Raw genomic sequence first — 27,931 nt, 5'->3', positions numbered from 1 at the left:
TCTCTCTAACTTATATATATTCTGTTGAGGAAGAGACCTTACTTCATTTATTCTACAATTGCAGTCGGGTCAAAACTCTTTGGGAGAATTTAACATCTATCTTCAATAATAAAATGTGATTTAAATCATTCAACCATTATTTTCTCTTGTGGACTATATGTAAACATCTTCTATGTGAAATATCTCATTCAGGTCAGTACTAAATAAACAATAACATGCATTTTTTATGATCCCTCTTATTTTGGTCAAATAATTAACATTTTCAGATTCTGCAAAGGGGATGTAAACTTTTGACCTCAGCTGTATTTACAGCTACACTGTAATATGTAGAGATGTTTAGTATGTACAGAATGATGCATTATTCAGTATATTATTTAATGGAAACATTTGCTGAATTAATTCTTATTGCACAAAATGAAATCTAATGAAACATTTCCTCCACCTGGTGGTCACAAGCATCGAGCCTGTGTTGAGGTAAGGGGTTGTTTTCAATCCCGACTCCCCATACTGTACATTATTACAGTCCTATGGTATTAATTTCCCATCATATTATGTTGCACACATGGTTTGATGCAGTAAATCAAGTGTGTAGCAACCCTTGTACTGATATTCATTACTCTGAAACGAAAGTGACAGACTTTGCTGTTTTAGTGCATCTCTGGTTTGTGGTCTGATGATAAAATATAAACGTCGACGCTACATCAGTCACGTGACCCGCCCATCACATCACATCACATGATCAAGGAGCTGTCAGAGGAACAGGTGTTTCCTTCACAATAAAAGTCCGACTGTTTAATAAGTTCATTATTAAATGCATTTGTGGACGATTAAATAATTCACAACATTATGTCAGTCGCTGAATATTATACAATATTATATTGATCTTCTGACAGTTCAATCTGCTTTAAATGAACTTCCAGTAGAGGACTATAATGACCAACTATTTACTTTGGGAGGCAACGAATATTCCCAGACAATCAAAACACACCCCCTGTGTGTGTGTGTGTGTGTGTGTGTGACACTTTTAGTTTTGTTTCTACTTAAACGTGTAGTTAGTCTCACTACATATGCTGTGGCTTAGCAGTTGGCATTTACAGACAACACTCTCACAGAACCATGTAAGTCTTCATGCTTCTTAATAAAGCTCTTATATAGTGTTTAATATAAATATACAGCTTAAATATAAAGTTGTTTTTGAGTTCTATACCAATTTTGTTTCTCTGGATAATTAAACCTGTAAGTGATGTGGAAAGGAGTCAGTGTATTTATGCTTAATTTATTTATTACTGCAGTTATGATTATTCTGATGTTTTTCATTAGTTAAGTATGTAACCTTGTTGCCTTAAAATGAACACAAAGAAAGAGACTGGTTTGATCAACAGAAACTCACAGTATTATCTTATCTGAACGTTAATTTGACAAAAAGAAAAAAAGCTCTGATAAATCATAAAACATAATTTCTTACAATGTGGGGTTATTAAATTATTATTTGCTTTGACGGATCATTTTAAGTCTTGCTGGTCTACTTTAATAAAGTGATGACATTTCCACAGAGGTGAATATATTCATTTGAACTTAAATTAGCTTAATTGTATACTGATGAGAAAAATTCATCTTAATTCACTGAGAAGACACTAATTTAATTTGATTTATTCTGTGATTCGTTGATCGGACCAGTGATGTCACTAGTCAAACTGGTTTAAGAGTTTAATGTTTAGTTATGTTGGACATTTAAAAGACTTTATAAGTTATTATCATGTTTTTTGTGGTTATTATACTGAAGAGGACATATGTAGACGGTGTAAATGTTGTACCAGTCCTAGAATTAATTTATTTTCTTATTATTTTAATTAGTTTACATTTATTTTTGATAATTTATTATTAGTTATTCATTTATCTTCTTCAGTTAATATCAATAGCCAGCATAGCACTTGTTCACGTTAAACGTAACTCTTTTAGCATGCAAATGTAACAAACCAGTAACAAATGGCTTGTCATGAGTCCAGTTATTACTCGTATACACCCACAACGTAATCACAAGCTCCTGTAACCACAAACACGTCAGAGCAACACATTCTGATGGTGAACAACTTTTATCATGCATGGATCAACATGCGTCAAACATTCAGATCAAGTTATAGTCTCAGGAAAGCATGTATCTTGTATCTGTCACATAAAGCAGCTCTTCTGTGTTCTCCACAGGTTCAACATCTTATATGTTCTCCTACTTTTCTCCTTCTTCAAAAAAGGCGGTCAGTATTTCAGCCATTTTTGTTCATGGTTTTCAGTGTCAGCTGGAGTTATTCTTGATTGTTTCTCTGTTGCGTCACTCAGTCAAGTGACTTTGTCTGACATTCTTTAGCATATTATATCATCACACACTATTTATTCATTCAGGAACTCCCTGCAACTACTGCACTTGTACATCTACAGCTTTATCTTACTGTCATCAACATCTGTAATGTCAAAACATAGCACTGCTAATATTGTTGGCTCCTGAATTCTTTTTGTATCTTAATCCAGTTGACTAATATACCTCTGCTATAACATTTTATGATGACGATTACAGAGAATAGAGAGAAAGACCACATATACTACTTTTCAGTACTTAATGAATATTATGCTCTTTTTTTGCAGAAACCTCCCCTACACTTAAGGCAGGGATAAGAGGAGGCAACATCACTCTGCCATGTCAATATGGTGGCAGTGAGATTCTTAATATTGATTTAAGTCGGTCAGAAATCATCCCTGTCTGTCAGACTGAAGAGTGTAGTTGCAGAGTATGTAAGAAAGGAGCCTGTGACGTCGTCATCAAGGATTTGAGCTTCAGTGATGCTGGGAAATACAATTTGAGAGTCTATTACCGCAATGAACAGGCAGAGCTGGGGCCAATAATCAGGACATACCAACTTTGTGTCGATGGTAAAGTCAAAACTGATCAAATTATCAGCATGTGTTTTCTGGTTTTCCTTTAGTAATTGTGTTGATGTTGCTTCTAAGCAGTAGAGACCTTGAATGGATATGGGCTTTCCTAGCGCTGATAAATGATTGTATCTGCCCTCAAGTCCTAAATATGTTTCTTATGGCTTCGGTTGATTGTAATAATGATTAATGTCTTTGTTTCTCCTCAGATGAGATTTCTGCAAAAATCGGTGAGGAGCTGAAGTTGGATGTTCTGCTGTCAAACGCTGATAAAGTGCAGCATCAGAGCAGAAGAAGCACTGGGTGGAGAGACGATTGGAGCAGAACTGATGGAGCTCAGAGAGAACGGATCACCATCAGAGATGGAAACCTGATCATTAGTAATTTTACAGCCAGAGACGCAGGATCATACAGAGTTCTGGACCATGATGGAGAACCCTTGATCACAGTGAAAGTCAGAGGTGAGAGAAACTCTATTTAAATCCACTTGCACTGCTGAGGTTTATTCATTATGAGTTGAACAGTACATTAATGCTAAACTGTGTCTGATCTTTCAATATCCTCTACAGCTGAAAAACTGAACTGACAAGAACTGATGACACAAAACAACGGAGTGAGTAAAACAGAAGGCATTGAGAGCTTTCCTAAATCTTTAAACGAAATGAAAATACATAAATAATAATAATATATGTGCTCTCTTCTCAGCTTCCCTCCTGCCTTTAAACGTCGGATTTCCCAGTTAAACCCCCTTGTCTGTGTTTGTGGTGGATCTGGTGATGATTCTCATCAGACAACACATCTGACTGAAAGTTGTTTTGCTCATACAGCGTTCAGTCAGTGCACAGTGTTACAGTGTTTCAGGGCACAACATTACAAGTAATGGATGCTGCCGTTTTGCACATTGTAATATAATTATTTATTGTACTGTACAGCACATATTATTTAATTTTGAATAATTCATGTGAAATAGTTGTGTTTTGGACAGTTCACTATAACGTTCTGTCAGTGTGCTTGATGTTTTTATATTATTTATGTTTTATACATAATATATTTATTCTGCACATCATAGAATTACACTGAATCATTGCAGTGGTATTTGATAACAGGTCAAAACTGCCAAACTTGACTGCGTTATTAACCTTTTTTGCAATGTAGTACTGGCTCAGCCGTTGTAACTTCAATGGTCAAGGCCTCATTCGCTTTCAGTGATAGCAGTTACTGCATGCTAGTTATGCTGTGTTATACTGCAAACGGGTATTTCTTACATTATTTCAATGTATTGCTGTAATTACTGTATAAACACTGATTTGTACAGTTTACTGCACTTTGATATTCTTCTAGTTATTTACCTAAAAGTCTTACGCACACACACACTGTGCTGAAAAATAAGGTGAATAAAAGCTAGAAGTGGTCCTAAACAAGGACTGGCTCTTGCGTTTGCGTTTGCAGGGTGAAAGATCCAGTCCTTATTGCTGAGCCAAATGACCCAGCTTCCAAAAAAAAAAAAAAAACTGAATTCCCCTTATAGGGAATACTATTACAGGATTGTCTAAGTTTATACTTCATTTGATGAAGAGCTTACTTCATGACTGTTAGAAAAGTATGTTCATTTAATCTGAATGTACAGCATCTGTTGTCATTGTTATGTGATGGCATTTCACAAAAACCTATGGCATAATGTCCTTTGGCCATACAACGATATTCCCATTTAACATTATGTCTAAAGAAAATGTGTACAAAATTCCCTAATGTTAAAAGTATGCATGGAGTCCAGAGACTTACAAACAGGCCTAATTGCAATATGAAAGTAATAAAAAGCAGTCTAAGCTTTATAGGCTGATTAAAATTCACTTTCCAAAGCAATTTCTGCCATTTCAATCTACTGAAGTTCAAGCTCACAGTTTTACACAACTGCAGTTTTTACATGTAGAGAATAAATTCAAAAGGACCAGCAAACATGCTTTATTGCACATTATATATTGTCTAAAGAAGCATTATTATGTCTGTATAAGCTGAGTTTTAAAACAAAATGTCATGTTTTATGGCTCATAAAGCTATATTAAATAAAAAAGTCTTTAATGTTAAATGTGTTTGAGAATTATGATAAATAAAAAACCGTAAAAATATGTGTTTGTGCATTTTCTGTTAGAAAACCTTATTGTTAGTAATGCTAAACCTCTTCAAACAAAACTGTATTTTTTCCGTGATATCAGATCTGTTCTCACAGTGTCAGGAAAAAAAAGGTTTCACATCATTGTCTTGCAATGAACAATAGTGGTTTCCTGACTCACTGCATTACGATGCAACTAAAACCACAAAATATGAAACAGATTACTGGCATTAGAAGGGCATACTCAGACAGATAGATAGATAGATAGAGAGAGAGAGAGAGAGAGAGAGAGAGAGAGAGAGAGAAACAGACAGACAGACAGACAGATATACAGACAGACAGACAGACAGATATACAGACAGACAGACAGACAGATATACAGACAGACAGACAGACAGATATACAGATAGATAGACAGACAGACAGACAGACAGACAGACAGATATACAGACAGACTGACAGACAGACAGACAGACAGAGAGATAGACAGACAGACAGACAGACAGACAGACAGACAGATATACAGACAGACAGATATACAGATAGATAGACAGACAGACAGACAGACAGATATACAGACAGACAGACAGACAGATATACAGATAGATAGACAGACAGACAGACAGACAGACAGACAGATATACAGACAGACTGACAGACAGACAGACAGACAGACAGAGAGATAGACAGACAGACAGACAGACAGACAGACAGACAGATATACAGACAGACAGACAGATAGATAGATGTACAGACAGACAGATAGATGTACAGACAGACAGACAGATATACAGACAGACAGACAGACAGACAGATATACAGACAGACAGACAGATATACAGACAGACAGACAGACAGATATACAGACAGACAGACAGACAGACAGACAGATAGACAGATATACAGACAGACAGACAGATATACAGACAGACAGACAGACAGATAGACAGATATACAGACAGACAGATATACAGACAGACAGACAGATATACAGACAGACAGACAGATATACAGACAGACAGACAGACAGACAGACAGATATACAGACAGACAGATATACAGACAGACAGACAGATATACAGACAGATATACAGACAGACAGACAGATATACAGACAGACAGACAGACAGACAGATATACAGACAGACAGACAGACAGACAGACAGATAGATAGATAGATAGATAGATAGATAGATAGATAGATAGATAGATAGATAGATAGATAGATAGATAGATAGATAGATAGATAGATAGATAGGACACTAATTAAACTAATTGAATGAAAACATTAGTAACTTTTAGAACACAATTTGAAAATCATGACCATTTCCGCCGACTGGTGGTTTTGGCGCGTAACTGCAGCCGCTCCTCCCGGAAGTTCCGTGCTGTCCGTTGGAAATATAAATATTATCATGGCGTCCGTGACTTTTCGCGACTGTTTTCTTTTTGTTTCAGCTTTAATTACTTTCGTGTGCGTGTTTGTGACCGGTGCAGACTTTGTTCGCTTCGTGTCGTTTCGTGCCATCTATCATAACCTGAGCGGGGCCGCGCCTCTGTGTCGAGGTAAGACTCAAACAACTCTAAACTTGAAAAGTGTCATAAAGAAGCTACGCATAAATATGAATATGCTGTTTCTGAACCCATGTGCACAAAAACATACTAACATACTATTCGCTTTGTAGTAATGTACGGCTGTTCCAAGGTTTTAGTTTCTCGGGGGTTTGATCTGATTTTTAAAAAGCTTGATTTTAAATGAAAATTACTGATAGATGATTTATTATTTTAATATGCATTTAAACAAGTTGTTAAATTGTATAAATGTAAGTTGCATAATTTTAACAAACTTCAGCAGAGACATGCACGCATGTACGTCACATCGTCATTTCGGAATGCGTGCGTCAAGAGCGTACAGCCCGGCTAGCTCAGTCGGTAGAGCATGAGACTCTTAATCTCAGGGTCGTGGGTTCGAGCCCCACGTTGGGCGGAATATTTTTATCGTGTTTTCTGTCTGTATTTTCCCAGACTCTGTGCCCTGGTCTGTGGCTCTGCGGGACGGGGTGGTTCTGAAGGCTGTAGCTGTGGATGTTTTCCTTCTGGTCCTCTTCAGTCTCCAGCACAGTCTGCTGGCCTGGACTCCAGTGAAGCAAGTCTGTCAGAATGTGTTTGGGGTTTTAAGCAGAACTGTGTACTGCTTCACCACCGCCGCAGCCCTGCAGGTATTTGTTGTTCCACTGTATATAAAACTAGTCTGTGAAACGGTATGCAACAATAAACATTTCTGACATTAGTATGCATTAATTCTGCAAGTTATAATAATAGAAATAAATGGAGCTATTTTGTTTTTTTATTTGTGGGATTTAGTATTTTCAGTCTTTCAGATGCCATGGATAGGTTATATAACCCAAGTATAAAGACCTCGTTATTTGTAAAATATTATTTCAAGAATATTCAGTTTCTATTAAGTTACATCATTATTTTGTTTACTCACTATAGTACTGTACATTTAGATTTATTCATTTTAATTAATTTACAAATTTCTTTTTATTTTATGTTAGCAATTTAGTCCATTTTTCATTTTACTTAAATTTATTTATTTAAATGTTTTATGTATTATTTTAATCATGTATTTATTTATATAAGTTATAGATTTATAATGTATAGTTATATATTTTATTAAAAAATTGTACTTTTTTTTTTTAATTAGCACTCATTTCCACATATCCTTAGCACTCTCTTGAAAACCCCTTTTCTAAAACCAACCCTGTAAAACCCTAAGAAACATTTGTAATCAAATAACTTCCCAATTCATTTAATAACACAAACCGTAACAGTGAAATGTGATTTTATAAATTCTAGTCTAACTGTAATATTATTCTGGGTGTAGATATTGATGCAATACTGGCAGCCGGTCACCAGCGCCCCGTGCCTGTGGTCAGTGCGCAATGCACCCTGGGATATCTGGTTCCCGCTCATCTGTTTTATCTTGCACTTCCTGTGCTGGGCAATAATCTGCAGTATCCTGCTCATCTTCGACTATCCCGAACTACTGGGCATCAAACAGGTATATTTGCATCTACAATAAGCATTTAGAACAACAAAAGCTATATTTTCACTGTATCATATTTGATATGCACACTTCTAAGGCCTCTAAATGATCAAAACCTTGCTGTTAAACCTGTTGCACACAATCTACTCCATGCCTTCTGTCGTTTTTATAAAGTAAAAGCTCTTTTAGTGTAATTGTATAAACGTCCAGCTTATTCAAGCATCAGAATAACTGTAGTAATATCTCCAGATGAACTCTTACTGGACTGAAGCAGCTCAGCTTTACTTGATTCTCCATCAATCATTTTCTAGAAAAATCAGTGCGTCTCAAATCTGATCTTTTGAGGCTTTTGAAGCTTTTCTTTCACTGTTCCTCAGCGGAGGAATGATCTTCACAAGCCTCCAGAACATCTCCCATCTTCTGAGGAGCGTTTATTTCTTCATCTCTTAATCAGCATTGCATTGCATTATATGTTTGGATTATTTCAATCTCATTTTACTAAGACATATTATTGGAGATATAGAGCAACAATGACTGATATTTAGATAATTTTATATCAGTATCTGCTGTACTGTTATACAAATCTCACTGATTTACATTACAAGCATCAGAATTTCTTCATATAAATATCAGCATCTGCACCAAATTGCACATTTTTTACTTTATATTTCACACTGCATTTTTTTCACCAATTTGCACATTTGAAATGCTCTCCCCTCTGTGTTCGTCAGGTGTATTATGAGTGTCTGGGTCTGGGCGACCCTCTCCTGCTGAAGTCTGAGCGTGCGCAGCGGCTCTACGCTCACCTCAGGCATCCCGTCTGTGTGGAGCTGCTCACGGTGCTCTGGCTTCTCCCCACGTTCCCGCTGGACCGGCTCCTGCTGGCCACTTACCTGTCCGTATACCTGATCCTCGCTCACTCGCTGGACACCCAGGACTGCACTTACCTGCGCCGGCAGCTCCGCTGCAAACTGCAGCTCTTCTCCGCTCCACTAGAGGACAGCGATCAGAGCAACAACACGTATAAGACAGACTGAATGATAGGCATGGTCAAATAAGAGTTTAATGCTGCCTTCAAGTTATTACTTTAATCTCTAAACTATTTTAGGGCATTTTCAGATTTCTTTTCACTCAAAAAGTCAGGAAGATTTACCACTAATGCATCCGAATGAACAACAAATGCTGCAAATGTAGCATGTAACTGAGGCTTTATCTGTGCATTTTATCATTCTTGTGCTGCTACAGAGAATGATGGGAAACGTAGTTTTGTTGCACAAGCCTCTCTCCACAAAAAACAGCTATCCTGTAGTTCAACAGTACAACTAAATTGTGCTGTTGACAGTTAAAACTTCATATAATCAAAAAACAATTTGCTTGCACCTTGATTCCTTAATTGTCCTGCCACTTTTTGACTTTGGGTGGCATTCATGTCTTATAAATATGGTCATATTGTTGTGACTTGAAGGCAGCATTACAATTAAAGCTATGTTTGGAATGAAATATTAGAATATTGCACAATATACACTATAAACTGTCCAAACACTTTTTTTAAGTACTTGAAACATTATTTGCATGCATCAATACACATTTTAAATGCAAAATGTGATAAATGCAGTATATCGCATGTCTAATCATTATGCATTTTTAGCAGTGAAACAAAGCTTTTTGAAACTTTGAATCATTTCAACCAGTTGCTTTGCAAAATTATTAAACAACTAAATTTGTAAATGCAAAGAAAACTATGGCCAAATATGCATAAAAAACCCTTTTATAAACCAGTTGCGAACTGCAGTCTAAATGCAATTAACAAATCAAATCTCTCTCTATATAGTAACATTTTATGTGTTTTTTAAAAATGTATAAAATTGATCTGAGATCAGGTAAAAATCACAGACACTGGTTCATGTGAACCTCTGACATTGTGAAATGTTTTGAAACAGTCATGACAAAGCCTCTATTACTGAAATCAAGACTTTAGCAGTTCTGTGCTTCACACAGCAGTGTTTCAAAAACACCCATCAATTAAATGTTTAATTCAGCAAGTGTTGGCCACTTATCTCGGAAATTAATACGTTTAATGTGTATTTTTGAGCAATATGACAGTATGCCACTCCAAAATCTGCCAGTATTTGAAGTCTTCATCCTTTGTTAATTTTTTCTATCTACAGTGTTTACTTTATTCATTTGTAAATGCTAATTTGTTGAAGGTTAGTTTAATATATAGTTTTCTCTCTCTGTATTTTTAGTCAGAAGAGGAGGAGCTTATGTATTTTGGCTGCAGGTCAAAGGTCATCAGATTAAATTGCTCTACTCAGCACTGACACGATTCATTAAGAAGAGACACAAAACACACACACACACACACGCTACACTTGCTTACCTGCCATCAAGGCAAGTTAGATGGGGGGGAATGACAGATTGGATGAAGTTACTTTGGTCTTTTGTTTCTGCTTTTATTTAGACTTTTGTACAACAGCCGTTTTGCATCCTACTGCATTTTTTTATTATACTTTTATTTTTGCAAATACTTTAGTGTCATAAAACCAAGAAGTGAGCAGGTGATGGGATAAATACTGCGTTATATACTGAGCTCCTGTGTTTTTCACAATTAAGTGTCATACTACTGCAAAACATGCCTTTTGTTTTATGAAAATGTTTAATGCTTGAAGTGTGTTTACATATAATGACCTCAGAGTTTGGTACAGAATGTATTTTTATATGGTCAATAAACTTGAAATTACTTTTGTAGAAATACAGAAAAAAATGCACTGTTAGAGCTGAAAACCATTATTAAACTTTATTGATTTGATTATATGGCTTTTTTTCTGTACCATGATGTGTTTTATAAGGTTTTCACATTACTTTGCTAAATAATGCTGAATAAATAAAATGCTGCAGCAAATTATGTATTTTTGTCTTTAATTTGGAATTAAAAGTATGTTTCAGGAATCAGATAGACCACAAAAACATGTCTATGATGAGCTTAATTGGGTAAAATGTTATGCATACAGTAAAATGAGAAAGTGAATTTTGCACTAACTGCTCACTATTTCTTGTGTATTGTTTCAAGGTTTGTGTGTGATATTTATATAATATATAATAAAGAAACCAATTAATGCATGCGTGTTTGGACTGCAACCGAGTTATCTAATAGCTGACGTTTAATTCCCGTGCATCCGTCACCTCGCGTAGCTCTCCCGTTAACGGCTCCGGTGTCCGGGGAGAGGACTCTGATGAGGAGGAGGAGGTGGGCAGCAGACGGCGTCTTTTCTTAGGCGCCTGTGATTCTCCCGCTGGAGTTTAATGTAATTATGGGATTAACGTTACAGTCCTGCGCCTCTAAAGCCGCTAATATTTACTACACTGCCGCTCCGGTTCAAGGGACCGATATAGCCTACAGTTCAAAGAATCACAGAAATATGAATTAACTGGAGGTTTCTTACTCGTCACGTGTTAGAAAGAAGGCTGCTGCTTCGCTTTTGCGAGGATTGAAAGGATTATCTGGACTTTTGAGGGGTCTTTTTAGAGTTAAACAAATGGAAAGATGAACGTCGAGCGCGTGGAAACGAAGAAAACTTCATTCCATTGAATCAGGAATTCAGTCATCCACACAATTTGAAGCAATAAGGTTAGTAGAAACAGTTATTTAAAACATTATATATCGAGTAGCCCATTGTGTTTCAAATACATCAATGTCAAAATATAGAATACTTTTAGGCATTTTCATGTGACCGGACTCAAGCATGCAAATGTTTGCATAGATAAATTGCATGTAAATGTGTGCTTTTAAAATTAATTTGACACCACAGTGACCTGAAATAAAAAGCTAAATTTTGCTTAATATTGCACAAAAAAAGTGACCAGTCCGTGTACCGTAAATATACCTTCTTATTTCCATTCAGGTTCATTTTAAACCTAGTATCTTGATCCTTCAATAAAAACATGTCCATTTGTACTCCAGGAAGACTTGCATTTCACAGGATATTGGTGATATAAGACAGTTTATCCGACCAAGTGTACATATCCATCTTCAATGTTCATTGCACTAGTATTTATATATCTTAATGTATAGCTTATTCATATCCATTTGTAATTATATTCATAGTTTTTGCTCATAGTGTACATACATTTACTGTACAATCCATCTGTATAGTATGTTCATATCACCCATCTGTATATCATACTGATAGTATTTAAAAATTTGTAAATTATGTCCATAGTACTACTGCCTTATCTGTATATTCTGTACATATGTAACTATTGTAGACACTGTATATCCTGTACCTCTGCTTATTGCACTTCTGGTTAGATGCTAACTGCATTTCGTTGCCCTGTACCTTACATGTGCAATGACAATAAAGTTGAATCTAATCTAATCTAATCTAAATATACCTGTAAGAGCACCAGTTTATTTTAACAGTAGTTTTACACTGTTGCATGTTTACCACATACAAATTAAAAATACAACAGCTAATGTATACATCAATTTGTTTTGACAGGATTCCTGGATGTCCTTGGATAAAACTGCATTTGTGCAAAAGTTCTGATCAGTAAAACAGCACTGTTTCATCGAGTACTCCGTGGTTATGTCTCTCTCTGCTTTACCGGAATGGAAGCAGCTGCTACTAGAGCGAAAGCGAAGAGAGGAGGAGGAGAGAGAGAGACTAGAGAGGGAGGACGAGGAGCGGCTGGCCAGCATGCCGGCTTGGAAACGAGGGATCATCCAGAGAAGGAGGGCGAAGCAGGATGAGGAAAGAGAGAGGGAGAAAGAGAGAGATGGAGGACAGCATACTCCAGATATCTTGGGCATTACTGAGGACATTGTCACGGAGCAGGCAGACAGTAAACTCACACTTCACCTCCAGACTGTGTATAAAGTGCAAAAACAGATATCCAAAGAAACCATCAGCCCCATCCAACAGAACCCCTTCATTCGTTCTGAGAACAGCTTTAGGAGAGATAACAGAGGGAAGGAGGTGATTAGAGATGGAGAGAATGAACATAAAAAGGCCACCAATAATAGAGGGAGAGAAAGAAATAAGGAAACGGAGAAGGAGATTTGGAGAGGACGCGATAGAGAGATGTGGGTCGAGAAGATGGGAAGTAAAAGTGAGGGAAGAGAGCGAGACAGAAGCACTGGGAGAGAAAGCAGGGAGGCAGACAGTAGCGCATCCCTATTTTCTCCGGTCGTAGGTCTTCACACAATCCAAGCAAACAATATTATCATTATTGAGAAAGACAAAAATGGTAAGGAAAAACTGGAAAAGAGAGAAAGGGAGGTCGAGGAGGAACAGAAAAGGATGAGGATGGATTTGAGGGAGTTTTTAGCTGGTGGAGGAAGCGTGACGGAAATTAGGGCTTCGGAAGTATTGATCATCAAACCTCCCATGACAGACGGGAGATGGGAAACAGAGATGGAAGGGATCCCAGAAAGAGGGAGTGAGCATTTAGGGAAAGAGGGAATATGGTCCTCTATGCGAATGACATCGAGGACGGTCATGCAAAAAGCAGAGAGGATCCTGAACCACAAGGACAGGGGGACTCCAGAGTGTAGTGGTCGGGTTAGTCAGCTGCTTAGTAAGTTCGGTGAACACCCAAAACCTCCAATGCGCTCCAAGAGCATTGAGTGCTTCAACCAACCAGGCAAGAACCGGGCCAGATACAGCACAGGAGACCTGTTTGTGCAGGAGGACCAGAGTACGGAAGAAACGGACACAAGTCCGACATTCAGGGGTGTTCCCAAACGCTCCTTTAGCTTCTCTGACCGTGTGGTTTGCCAACAGAAGCCCAGAGATTGTGAGGAAAATACAGATTTTAAGATGGTGGAGAGGTCGTACTCCGACCGCAGGGTCAAAACAAGGGTCACCGATCAATCAGGAAGTGAACCAAAGGTCACCAGGCGATGGGGTCGACCCAAACCTGATGAGGTGAAGCATGAAAAGAGACAAAAACAAAGAAATTTTGAAAATAAGTGGAATGACTCAGTTCGAGGAGAGACAGAGGAATGGACTTCAAATATAGATGGAGGACAAGGCTTCACTGTGGCCTCCGTCAAAATCCCTGAGGGAGTTGCGTTTGCACGACGAGTTCCTATCAAACAAGATGGGAGAGAGAGCAGCTCAGAAAGAGAGATTAAGAAAGTGAGAGAGGAGAATGAAAGAGAGATAATGGTAGATAAAGAGATACACAGAGATAAGAGGCGAGTGGAGAGAGAGACTACAGTAAAACAGAGACCCATAGAATTCCAAACAGAGGCCAAAACAGAATCTAAAAGGAGATGGAATCAGGATGAGGTAAATGTTGCAGTTTCAAAACAACCCCATGGCATATATATACCACCCTCGGATGATAGTACTATAGATTTCCCAGCAGAAATTCAGTGTTGCCCGACTATGGCCTATGCTGGACAAGCAGTCCTTACTCAACACACAGAAGGCCTAGTCTGTAAAATAGCAAACGTCCAATCAGACAGAGAACTCAAGAGGGCTGGGCATGTGTTTTCACATGGAGACATGGAAAGGATCTCTGGTGAAATGGGTAACCAGGATCAAAAAGAGCATCAACAGTATCAAAGCTTTCCAAAACAGGCAACTGAGGAAATACATTTTACCTCAGAACTCGCACAACAAACTGTTACACTGAGCCAGAGCAAACTCTGCACCCAAGAGGGAGTCACCATCCCCAGGACTGTATTTTATGGAGTTGATATATCAGCTGAAAGAAGGAGGGCTAGTCTCCCTGCTGGGGATAAACAAGATGGAGCACAAGTGGAGAGGAGAGGAAGCTGGAAGGCTGGGCGAACTTTGACCCGAGTGGAGTCTCTGAGAGAGAGAATTCGTCAGCAAGAGAAGGAAAGACGGGATGATGACAAAGATGAGGGCAGCAGAGAAGCAGGAGGAACTGTGAGAGAACAGGAAGAAACCACATTACAGACTCTCAGACTGTTTGACGTCACACAGGATGTTAACATGGCAAAGTTAAGCCCTCAACTTCCTGTTCCTGTTTCTCTGTCACTCTTGCAGTCAGCTTCGACAGAAAGAGAAGTTGGGGAGATCTTCAGAGACGTATCAGAGAGCGATATCTGCCTGAGGGAAGCAGAGAGAGATGTAGAGGAGCGTGGGACGTGCATAGCTTGGAGAACACAGGACGTTGACGAAAGAGAAGACGAAAGAGAGGAAGAGTTGTTAGAGGAAGAATACCTTCCTCCCTCTCTTTCTTCCTCCCCACCACTTTCAGACTCATTGGACGCCATGAGCCGGATCTATAACCTCAAGACGGTGGGGTCCAGGACTGCAGTGTGCATCAGTGAAAGGAAAGCTGATATGCCCCCACACAGCGGACCTCAGGGAAAATACAACCCCATCAGACAAGCACAGTCACCGGACATCCTGCCAGAAACTGCCAAGCTGTGGAATCATGGAAGGGACGGTGACAAAACCGAGACGATGGAGTCGACAGGTGTTCAGATGGTACAGCGGCAGGTGGAAAGACTACAGCTGAGAGAACAGAAAGCAGGATGTGGCTCCCACAATGACAAAAAGGCACAGCCCACCATGGAGAGTGGTCCGCTTGTAGAACCAGAAATTAGGGTAGCAGAGGACCAGAAGAAACCAGACATACTCAGAGAGATGCAGAAATCCCAAACACCTTCAAGTCCCAGATTTCCACAAGCCCAACAGAAAGCCCAAAGACAACCTCTTAAATCCCAGCAGGTCAGGTCATTCACAATCAACGCCCGGAACACAGAATCAACAGAAAACTCACAGAAACCTCCAGAACAAAACTCTCCGTCGTCATCCTCTCCCTGCACTGCATCCCCCTCTTCATCTCCATCTCCGCCTCTCTTTTCCATTAGGAGCGCCTCAGGTGGACCAGCTAAGAGAGGAACGACTATCACAATCACCCCTAGAAGACCTGCAGGGGCAGCCTCATCTGGTTCAACAGTCCCAACAGTGACCCCTGCAGTGCCCAAAGCGGCCCCCCAGGGCCATATAACCACCCCTTCTCCCAGCAGCACCAAGGAGGCAGGGAAGAAGCGGTACCCTACAGCAGAAGAGATTGAGGTGATTGGAGGCTACCAGAACCTTGAACGGTCATGCTTGGTGAAAAGCAGAGGGACACCAAAAGCGGTGAGTGGGTTTTTGTATTTTTTGCATAACCAATACGATGAGCTGCTGTGCTGATAGTATTAGGGCAACACAAATCTGAGAATGCACTACAATGCAATGAAAATAATTTGCAAAGTTTTAGATGTGTGGTTACGGTTTAGTGAGATTTTTTTTTTATTTCAGAGAACAGACAATTGCACTTCAGAAGATTCCCAATAGCAAATCAAAGTGTGATCTCTCAATAGTCAGGCCAGAATCTCTCTGTCGTCTTTGATTGTGGCCAAAGCAGTTGCTCAGCGTTAAACCTGGATTAGGCTTATCTCTCACGCCATCGCAGTTCACAGGTGAAGATAGTCCCTGTGTGAGTTAACACATTTAAACGCTGCATGAAAAAAGAAAAAATGGAAAATGACTTCAGGAAACACCTGATTCATTGTGCATTGTTCAGGAGCAATTAAACAAACCAAGCCATAAAAATGATTACTCCTACCTCTAAAATGATTGACTTAACAAACAAAAAAAGACCATTACAATAAATGCCTGACTATAAAGTAGAATGCAAGTCTATGAATAGATCGGGGTTAATCTATTGCAGTCATGCCTTCTTCAGTACCTTTCACCCTGACACCATCCTGTCTGACCTCGATGTTTGTTAGTCTAAAATGACCCAGGCCAAAAATTATGTAGTTTTAAGTCTACAGAAGATTGTTAATGAGCATAACAGTGTCAGAACATTATATTCTCGACATCTCATTTTACACTATAGGGGGATTTACAGTACATAGAGAACATTCATGTGACCATTTATGATGGCATCTGATTGCAGGATATGTCAGTGCGGCTGATAAACATGATATACTACCGAGTGCTTGGCTTCCTCTCAATATTTTTGTAGTTCCTCCCTAGAGCTGCAAAAAAAATACTAACACACAATGCTGGAAACTCTCACTTCCGGAAACCTCTATATCTCACCTATCAGCAACTGAGAGATATATAGTCCTGCTCCTGTCTTCCGCTATGAAGTTTAATGGCACTGCTTGTTCTCATCAAACACAGCTTATTGTAGTATGTGGGACACAGCAAACACAAAGGAACTCAACAGAGCAGAAAGAGGGAACGAGAGAATTTGGCAGCATTCTCCTAGGAACAGAAGAATGACCTTTTAATTTAGCTGGGTTTTCACAGGGAGTTAATAGAGCAGTATGTTTGCATTGTGGCTATCAGTGTAACCACATACACTAACTTCTGCCACGAACTGGAGTCAAATGTACATGAAGGGAAAACATCAATGAAATCAGACTCTTGAGACAGAAGACCACAAACATGATAGTGGAGAAAGCATTTAATTTTATAAATGACATGGTTGTTACTTTAAGTAAAGTTGCAGAATACAGATAAATGTGCAGCTACGATTGTACTTTATAAAATTAGAAAACAGAAACTACATTTGCATAAATGTAGGCCATTTATGGCAACGAAGTGTTTCTTCCTTAAACCGGGATTTGTAGGGGAAATACATAAAATTGCTGAAATGTTAATAGTTATATTAAAATAAGTGTTATTAAAAGTTAATGGAAGAGTTAATGGAATTTTAATGTCTCAAAGTAAAATTAAATATATTTTAAAATAAAAACAAATTAAATCGCTTACTATATATATAAAAAAGAAATATTATTGACCAACCAACATCAGTGAACTGTGAATAATTTGGTAAATAATTGAAATTTTCATGTAAAATATCAAGGGTACTACAGTCAAATTTTACATTAAAGAGTTTCAGCTATTAAAACAGTTTTTCAAAAACATTAAAACAAAAAATGTTTTGATAGTAGTGCAAATGTTTTCATGGTAGTGCAAATAAATTTTTCCAATTGAAGTGACAAAAACAAGACCTTAAAAGCAGAGCATAGCATGAAAAGCTAAACTGTACACACGGATGAAGGTGATGTGCATAATACGTGTATTTTTTACAAGCTACATGTTTTATATAACTGCAACATTTTGGGTTTTTTAAAGCAGTCTTGTGACAACTCTTTGGCTACTTCCTCCTCTCAGCGGTGTCACTTCCTGTAGCACAGACAGCAGAGAATGCATAAAACAAAGAGGGTTATTGGTTTATGAAAATTTCAGTTCATAATGTATGACCGACAGTATCATGTGTACATGCGTTACATTTAACAGCGTGTGTGAAAGTGCTCGCTCCAAGAGTCATTACCCCGGTTTACACTCCGACCACATCTAACCTTCATCCGTCTTGCAGTTCACGCTTGTTGACTGTCTTTGCAGACAGTTTTATGTTCTGTGTCTTGGCTCATTTGGCCTGTTGTTTAGACTGACTTTCTGAGGATCAGTTTTCCATGCACTGCTCTGGCTGTTTGCTAAACATTCTGTTGAATCTAGATCACCTGCACATGCATACAGAAAATCTTGTACAGGGGCCAGTTGCATAAACTTATCCACTATGTTAAGACTGTGTCTTAAGAACTAGTTTGACCAACTAGCAGCTGCCAAGGGGAAATCAGTCTTACTTTTCCAATTAGGTAGACCAATCTACCTTTGCATAACTGAATTAAAAAAGTTATAATCAGTATTGGAAAAAAAAATAAAAAAAATGAGATGACTAACTTTTTAAAAACAGTTTAGTTGAGTATGGTAGTATGGCTGTATTACCGATGCCTCCTGCAGAACGATTGACGTCAGTCTCTTCACCAGCTCTTAATCTGTCAGAGGGAGGGGACTCTACACTTTCCTCATTTGAACCTTAAGCCATTATAGCGCTACTTTTCTCTCTGTATTATGTCCACAGTGTTATTTCTGCTTTAGCTTACAGTATGTTTGAAGGTTCACTGGTCTGATTGCTATGAGAGCTATCAGCATTAACCCTGTAAAGCCTGACATATGAAAAAAGTCTGAAAAATCGAATGTTTTGAAATGCAAGCGTTTCATTGAACCTTTAAACAAAAACCTAAAAAAAAAAAAAAAGGAAATGTTTGCATGTGTGTTTTGTATTATATTAAGTCCATCAGGCTGTTATGACTCATATAGTCAGGTATATAGTGATAATATGGAGGGAAAAAATATGCAAGATATTAATATTTTGAAATTCGGACGCTTGCAATGTAAATAAATGAGATCTTCATAACAGTACAGCAGATACTGACATAAAATTATCTAAATATCAGTGGTCACTCTATATCTCCAATAACATGTCTTAGTAAGATGAGATTGAAATGATCCAAACATATGATTTATATGCAATCCATTGATGATTGAGAGAATAAGTAAAGCTGCGCTGCTTCAGTCCAGTAAGTGCTCATCTGGAAATATGACTGCAGTTATTCCGGCATTTACTTGATAAATAAATCAAGATTTGACAGCAAAAATATGTGAAGCTCAAGCTGGGGTCGGGTGTTTGTACAATTATACAAAATGAGCTTTTACTTACTAGGGAAAAGATGACGGAAGGCATGTAGTAGATTGTGTGCAACAGGTTTGATCGTGTTGATCATTTGGAGGCCTTGTATCAAATAAGATACAGTAACTTTATAGGGTTAACGGCAGGTGATTTCAAGGCAATTATGGATTAAAGTGCACTGCAAAAGCGTCTTTACACAACCAAGTTAAGGTTTAATGAAATAAGTGTATTCATAATTGCTGTGCAAATGCATTTAAGCTCTTCTGAAAGTGTTAAATGTCACCTTTGCAGTATAAGTTGCTTTGGATATAAACTGTTGTAAAATGGCTACAGTCTGATAAGTTCCTAACAAAATGTCATTTTTGTATCCAAAATCCCTGAGGGGAGACTTGATCCAGGGTTTCTGCAGGTTTGGTGAAGGTACATTTACGACTTTTAAGACCAATTAAAGAAAATGGAAGGGACACAAAGAAACTGATCAAAAATGAAGTGAGTTTGATTAAAATAACAAATATCTACCAATGAGGTCAGAAAAATTACCTTTTTTAAAGAGAAAACAAGTATTAAGCAAAAAAAAAATGTTTTAAGCAAACTCTTAATTTTGATCAGTTTCTCAGAAGACTTCAAAATTTCATTGTGCATCGAAATTTGCACTGATAAACAAAAATGTAAGATATAATCATTTTTTGCAGCGCATGCAACATTTAATGTCATGACCTTATGAATTTAAGATTTTCTGCTTCGATTTGAGATATTTTTAGGGCAATGGTTTCAATTGTGGTTTAATATTTTAACATGATGTCTGTCCTGCTCTAGCATTTAGACTTTACTTACTTTACTTTACTTTTAGTCATTTAGCAGACGCTTTTATCCAAAGCGACTTACAAATAAGAAAAAGTAACTAAAACTAAGGTAACACTCTGTAAATACTCTATACACACCCATTTAAGAAAATACAGAAATTAAATAAAATTGACAAATGCATACAACAACATTTCAATAGATAAATAAACAAATGAAAAAAATAAATAAATAAATAAAAAGTGATACTTATATGCTTTGCTGGTGTCCCAGCCCGGTGGAGTCGCACGGTAGAGTCGATGGTCTTTACACTCTTTGGGCTTCACACTAAGAGGGCTTCACACGAGGGCTGCCGTGGTATAATAACCTTTTTTATACCCATCTAACAAATCACTGCTAGAATTCAGCTGAACACACTTTCCTGTTTATCACTAAAAATGGCCAAGCAAGTGCAGACAAGATACGCGATACAGTAAGACTCATTTAGTCATTTTAAGAAACTCCAAGCCAGACAAAAACATCTTTGAAATCATGTCTTATTGCCTGTGTTGGGTTTAATGCATTACTTAATTATTATTACTGTAACTTAATTACTTTTCCCTTGAAAAAGTAAAAAGGGATTACTTTTTATCTTCCTGTAATTTAATTACAGTTACTTCTGATGTAATTGCATTAAATACAGTGCCAATTCTATATAAAACGATAGTGGATTTAACATCTAATGTAAAAATGTATGTTTTAAATGTAACCTTCTCCCTTTAAATACTTCTGTCAGTTCAAGAATAATTTATACAATTTTCTATTATTTATTTGAAGGAATTAAATAGACGTTTCATGTCTATCCTTGTATTGTTCAACTGGTTGAGGTTTCAGAGAGAGAGATAGAGAAAGAGAATGATTAGTACAGCAATATAATTACACTTTTGAAGATGCAATTAGTAGCTAGTAATTAATTACTTTTTTTATATAATAATTTACCTGACACTGCTTTTTGTATGCTTGAGAAAAAAAAAAAAAAAAACCTGGTGCAGGATTTACTTTGAATCATGCTGAATTAAACTTGAAATTGTTCAGCAGAAAAACTGAAATAGGCCGAGTATTTTCTTGTTTAATTTTCAACTTTGCTAAAACCAGTCACTCACCATCATGCTGTTCCAAGACTTTCTTCTGTGGAAAACAAAAGCTGATGTTAAAAAAAGTCTCAGTCTTTTCTAACTCTTTTTTTAGCATATGGACTTGGATTTTCCAGACTGTACTATAATGTGTCTTTCCTGACTGTTCTCTTTCTCTCACCGTTCCTCTGGTTTAGGTGAAGGTGTGTTTCGATGACGCTCAGCTGGAGAGAGTTTGTGAGTACCCTTCAGAAGACAGTGCGCTAGCATCCCTCCCTTACTCTCCTCATCCGGGGCCGGAGGACGGCGGGAGGGAAGAGGGGTGGCGTGGGGGGGAGGAGGAAGATGAGGAGGAGGACAGCGTGGCGTTTGTGACTCGCAGTGGCATGAATGAGAGCACAGGAAGGGTTCGATTCCTAAAAGTGGGTCAGTGGCTTCAAATTACATCTTCAAAATATATACTAATCAACACTGGAATTAACAAACCCTATATTCTCTTATGTATAAAAAAGAAACATTGTGAATAAATTCTTTAGGTAATTCTGTGACAAATTAATGAACGACAGATTTAGAATTCTGTTACTAACTTTTAATTACTCAAAGTCAAACAGGAAATGAAGCATAAGCTACATTGACACTGAAAGTGCACTAGTTAAATTAGATTGCCCCGGATGAAGAAATAACGCTGATGTGTTAAATGCATCTTAAATTCTGCTGAATGACTACATGTAGCTGTTGCGTGTGTGTAAACTAGTATTAGAGAGCTTGTCTATGCATGTGTGCTTTACAATGTATATATAAAGCTCAAATTTTGACTTTATCAGTGTTTTCGCTTGCACTGCTCTTAAAGGGATAGTTCACCCAAAAATTAAAATTATCTGAAAATTTGCTCACACTCAGGCCGTCCAAGATGTAGATGAGTTTGTTTCTTCAGCAGATTTGGAGAAATGTAGCATTGCATCAGTGTCTCAGCAAAGGATGCTCTGCAGTGAATGGGTGCCGTCAGAATGAGAGTCCAAACAGCTGATAAAAACATCACAATGATCCACACCATAATTAAATTTTTCAGCAAATTTTGGGTGAACATCCTTGAAAATAGCATACATTTCACTACATTTACCTACATTTCACTGCTGGTTATACAATGTATAATTGTGTATGTGACAAATAAAAACTCTTGAATCTTGAATAGCAATTGTATTATGTGCTGTTATGATACCTATATGAAATAAAATTGTACATTACCTGCAGTTTAGGGTTGTGCAAAACTCAGAATCGAAGAACTAACTGCCTTTCAGTTGATGAATCAGAATTGAACTGGCCTCAACACAAGACGCATCTATCTATCTATCTGAATCTGGCACAATCCTGCTCCAGTTAAATAAAACATTAGGCCTAATAAAAACAATTAAGTCATAAAATTGATGAAAATATTTTTCATTGTCATTTAAAATTTAATTTTTCTCTGTCTTATTCCCCCAGATGAATCCTGTAAACGACTTTCCAAATGACAAACCATGGCATCCTTTAGATTTTCAATTCTTGACATTTGAAGGAGGTGTAAGTAATGATGAAGTTTTTAAAAAAATTAATATTGAATATTATTAGTTTTGCATGTTCAGAGAATCAAATTCTTTACAAGCGCAGTATTTTAGAGATTATTGTAATGAAATTATTTTAAAAGCATTTCTTTTTCATGTTCAGAGATGAAGAAAATTCATTTTAATTTTACAGGATAAGCCATAAGTGCTGTTCTGATGCACAGAAACATGTCCTCAGGTCTGATAAAATGGTTTGCACAATTTAAAAAATCTTTATGTTCTGAATGCTTTGTTCATTTTAAAATGCTTATGTTAAGAAATAACTGTAATAGATTTAATTTACAACATTTAAGGGGATTTATTTGTATTCATCTGACTGTCACTCTGTTTAGAGTTCACTCCCTTTTGTGAATGTATGATTAATAAAGATTAGATTTAATATTTTCATGGAACAGTGATATGATATTTGTATAGGAAATAGTTAGGTTTTCATCATGTGATTGTAAAATAGCATTCTGACATTGCATATGGAGTATGAGTGAGCCAGAGAGGATTGTGTGTATTTATATGCAGTGGAGCACGCCTGGATTTTTGCAATGCGATCAATTAAAAATCCACCTTTTGTATATTGTTTGTACGTGAATACCAGTTTGTCTATTTTAACTTTACAACAAAATGAAGCACCTTCAAAATGTAAAGAAACATTACAGACAATTAAACAGAAAGTGTGTGGGGTCAATCATTGAGTGACTGGTTATTTTATCCATTCTGTTACACACTGGCTGTATTGAAGCGCCACCTGCTGGGTATTTATAGAAACGATGAGTGTTTCTTCACATCAAATCATCTGAAATATTAATGAGCTGCCCATCTGCACAGTCCCTGTGGACAGTTACACTAATAAATCAATTTAATGCCTGTCAAATTTAATTAGAGATTGTTACTGTACTTTAGACCAAATACGCTTTCAGGTGAGTATTTGTGAGTACTTGATTAAGTATAAATACTCCTCTCACGTATAACTTTGAAAAACTCACACTTAATATTTAACTGTATGTCCTAGCAACGACTTATTTCAACAACTAAAAATGTAATCTATGATTGAAGATTTCCCCTGCATTGATCAACAATCAATATCTATAACAGTAACGAAATCCTCTTTCAGGTGTGTCTTACAACAATGTGATATTGTTCAGTGATGGCATTACACTTAGTATATAAACAATGGTAGGCCTACTCAATGCTCACTGTAGACAGTTGTTAGTGTTAGCTTGCTAATGTCGAGCCAAGCATATCTAAAAGTTTTGCTAATATTCAAATGTTACCTGAACTGTCTTTCCTCTCTTCAGTTTTAGACTCGCATAGCAAATACGCGCTGTCATTCAAAAAAAAAAAAAAATGTTAATTAGTCGCGTTAATTAGCTACACCTGAGATACCAAACACGCTGGTATCGGCTCAGCTAATCACGGCAGACATGTGATCACGTGAGGACATCCAAATCGAGCTTCAACATTTCTTCAGGGTATGGATTACTAACAGATAAAATTATTACCACAACTACTAGCAGATACATATTATAATTAACCTATTTTAATGTTATTAATTTAATCCTTACTTTTTGATCTTCTGCTTTTACTTCCGTAAATACACCCCACCGCTCCCCGGATAATTTTAAATTCCCGATGAGCGGGAAAAATTATAACGGCTCTGCTCGCGTATAGTCAGTGTAAACCACTTCCTCCCCAAGATTATGAAGCGGACAGTTACCTTATATCGTAATGTAAGTATGTTTATAGCCTACTTATAGAATTATCGGTTTTGAACATACCATGGTATTAATTGAAACAGCATGTTAATAACATAACTACTTTATAAGTAGCCTACTGTAATACCATGCTATATAGGCCTATTGGAGTAACTTTCCATGGTATATTACCATCACTGTACGTAGGCTACTATTGGTAAGGGCGATAAAACCAAATGTTTTTATGCTGTGCTTTGATTTTGATGTTGTATGTGTATTATATAGCCTAAGTAATCACCTTTTTAAAGAGCGGGGGCACTTTCTTTTGCTGAATTTGTTGGTCCAAATCAATTACCCATAAAGACCACTAGAGAGCAGCAAAAGACTGAAAACTGAGACAAACGTCATGCTGGTAATCAATATAGAGGAAAGATTTAGACCGCTTCTATTAATCGGACCATGCATAGGCCTGGCCCTCGAGTCTGTCACATGATCCCAGGAATCCATCCGTCAAAACCCAGTTTCTAATGCACATGTCAATCAACATCCATTTTTAGAGTGAGTGTTGAGACACCTGCTCATGATGGACCTGCTCTGGGACCTTCATCAGCTCTGTTCTTGCACTATAAATACTCTGTGCTCGTTAGGAACTCTTGTGTAGTGATTAAGAAGTGTGTAAATATATGCTCCGACAATGATTAAATTATGATTCTTCACTAAATCGTGCATCATAGAATCAGAAATTTGACTAGATTTGATCAAACTATATTTGATTATTTTGGTTTTCCCTCCACATTCGAGTCTTTAGAATCAACATATTTACTAAAACAAAAAAAATATATATTATGAACCATTATAATTACATGCAATGCAATTGTAATTTGAGGGATATTTTACACTGGAGGAAAATATTGACAAAAACAGAAGACCAGGCTTTACATTCATTGTGTCAGGCATTGCATTTTGAATTAATGCATACTAATTTGAATATCACTGTGCTCTTTATGAATGATTTCTTAAAAGCTTTATTAACTGCATTGCAATTTTGTTGTCAAAGTGATGCATAACGTCACATTATGTACAGCTGTGGGTTTGTGCATTGTCAGTCTGATGTAATATTAGTTTAGCAGCAGCTTGATTTATTATTCAATGCATTTGCAAATATTATAGGTTATTTGTTGTGTTTTTGGGCTTTCCTCTTGTCATTTGCGGCCTATCTGAGCACATGGTGTGTATTTTCTCCATTCTATCATGGTAATTTCCACTTAATGTGATTTGTGCTTTTTATTGCATATCAATTTGGTATAAAACACCTGCTTAGAGCATAAACATAAGTGAATTTTTAAGGCTTCAGGAACTTCATCCAGTCATTAACAGATTGCTTGAATCTCAGTCCCCTCTCTAATGAACTGATGGCTTCTTTTCATGTCTTTTGAAGGCTCATCTGATATATTCATATTTGTTTAAGTTTTCTCAGTGTGTGTCTAACAGCTGTATCAGACAGAAACTTGCTCATATACAGATAGACATATGTCTGTCTAAAAATGACAGCACATCTCTCTGTTCTAGCGACGGTGTGCGCTGTAAGATGTCAGATGTGGCTTTCTCACCGTGCAGGAGGTTCAGTCTTGAAATAGTTATTTTCCCAAAAGGCAAGTCACACCACAGAACACGGATAGCACAGACACTCTCACCAGTTAATTACACCTCGATTGTAGTTCTGTTCAGATCCTTTAACACACAGCGAGTACCAGAGGTGTGTGTACGGGTTTGTCAGATCCAGACATTGCATTGCTTTACCTGAACACACCTTTGATGCGCAGATGTGATGCTTCTATTGGAGCATGAAAGGGGAAAAAAATCTGATTCACTTTGAAGTGTTTTAATCTTTTGCTTTGATTCCCATCATTCTTTTAATAGTTTACAAATGCTGGTTTGATTCCCAGGAAAACACATACTGGGTTCATTTAAATTTTGACAGGATTAAACCTGTCTGGCACCCAAAACAAATCTTTTAAAAAAAGAGTCTATTTGTGTTTTGGGCAGCTACCACTGTTACAAATAAAATGCACATATTACAAGTAGCTTTCACTATTCTCCTAAATGCATGCACTTAAATATTTTCCTAAATGCATGAATTTCAATATTCTCCTAAATGTAGGCATTTCTTTCAATGCCAAGCTTGTAGAATAACACATTTTATTGTCAACAAGCACTGCTATTGTTGTGTTGCACTGAAAAACATAGTTTTTGGCTATTGTCTATGTGTCATACAGAGCTGCTGTCAGAAATTTGTCTGGATGCGAGTTGCTAGTCACCACAATGATGCAATGGAGTCTAAAACGCTTCACTGCCAGAGGCTTCAGACATTCACGTGTTGAACCATTAGGTAGAAATAATATCGGCCTATTGCGGTAAAAAGGTCCTTAAAGTGTTGTGGTCAGTGCTTAGAGCTGGGATCTGTAAGGCTGCTGGTTCAATTCCCACAAGGACTGACCTATGAATTATCACCGTTGTGTCTGTTATCTAGACACTTAACCTCAGGTTACTCCATAGAGACTGACCCCATCATAAATTAATGTCGCTGCTCTATGGCATATCAAGTCACATACACTGGTTCTGGTGTGGAAATATCATTTATATTATGTTTTGTTCTACACTGAATATGTCCTTGCTATATAAAATTATTAATTTCTTTCAAGACCCCCAAATGTTGAACGGTATAGCGTGTTTTACAAGCAGACGTTATGAGTGAAATATATTTCAAATGGTATTATTATAATTATTTGAATGTAAAAATGAATGCTTTTATCTTTGTGTGTCTTACAAGTGTCCTCTAGTCTAGAGTAACCTGAGGTTAAGTGCCTTGCACAGAGACACAGTGGTGATGGTCATAGGTCAGTCCTTGGTGGCGACCAAACCAGCAAGCCTTGAGCTTTTATCAGTTGCATCATACCTCCAACACTCATGAGATTATGATCTCCTGCTAACTAAACTAATATAGATGAACTCCCACTGATGTCTATGAACCAACGCATCCTCTGGTTCTCCTGTAGGTCTGTCATAACCGGGGCCAACGGGGTCAACAGTTCAGCTCCAGAGGAGCCGCCATCTGCTCCAAAAGGCATTTG

At 37.3% G+C, this 27,931-nt stretch overlaps 3 protein-coding genes across 4 annotated transcripts; all 3 read left to right on the top strand.

Annotated features, from left to right (window-relative positions):
- Positions 1 to 992: 992 nt before the first annotated feature.
- Positions 993 to 5,041, top strand: LOC306885673 (uncharacterized protein). Its single transcript, XM_079442355.1, has 6 exons — positions 993 to 1,118; positions 2,203 to 2,252; positions 2,638 to 2,922; positions 3,132 to 3,383; positions 3,492 to 3,535; positions 3,628 to 5,041. Coding segments are annotated over exons 1-5 (606 nt in total). The 5' UTR covers positions 993 to 1,116; the 3' UTR covers positions 3,509 to 3,535; positions 3,628 to 5,041.
- A 1,347-nt stretch (positions 5,042 to 6,388) lies between these two features.
- On the top strand, positions 6,389 to 11,197 carry LOC306885092 (nurim-like). Of its 2 annotated transcripts, XM_079441428.1 has the most exons (5): positions 6,409 to 6,595; positions 7,055 to 7,248; positions 7,917 to 8,093; positions 8,810 to 9,122; positions 10,325 to 10,977. In XM_079441428.1, the coding sequence occupies exons 1-4, from the start codon at positions 6,445 to 6,447 to the stop codon at positions 9,113 to 9,115; spliced, it is 828 nt and encodes a 275-aa protein (XP_079297554.1). In that variant the 5' UTR covers positions 6,409 to 6,444; the 3' UTR covers positions 9,116 to 9,122; positions 10,325 to 10,977. The 2 variants fall into 2 exon arrangements, with proteins under 2 accessions (XP_079297553.1, XP_079297554.1); XM_079441427.1 differs by having other exon boundaries at positions 6,389 to 6,595; positions 8,810 to 11,197.
- Positions 11,198 to 11,310: 113 nt separating this feature from the next.
- On the top strand, positions 11,311 to 23,796 carry LOC306885279 (uncharacterized protein). The gene is made up of 4 exons (XM_079441701.1): positions 11,311 to 11,706; positions 12,578 to 16,207; positions 21,712 to 21,940; positions 22,997 to 23,796. The coding sequence occupies exons 2-4, from the start codon at positions 12,665 to 12,667 to the stop codon at positions 23,023 to 23,025; spliced, it is 3,801 nt and encodes a 1,266-aa protein (XP_079297827.1). The 5' UTR covers positions 11,311 to 11,706; positions 12,578 to 12,664; the 3' UTR covers positions 23,026 to 23,796.
- Positions 23,797 to 27,931: the final 4,135 nt, after the last annotated feature.

This window comes from Barbus barbus, assembly GCF_936440315.1.
Source record: "Barbus barbus genome assembly, chromosome: 19".
NCBI classification, from domain to species: domain Eukaryota; kingdom Metazoa; phylum Chordata; class Actinopteri; order Cypriniformes; family Cyprinidae; genus Barbus; species Barbus barbus.
Note: the sequence above shows the minus strand (reverse complement) of the source record. Positions and strands in the feature narration are given on the sequence as shown.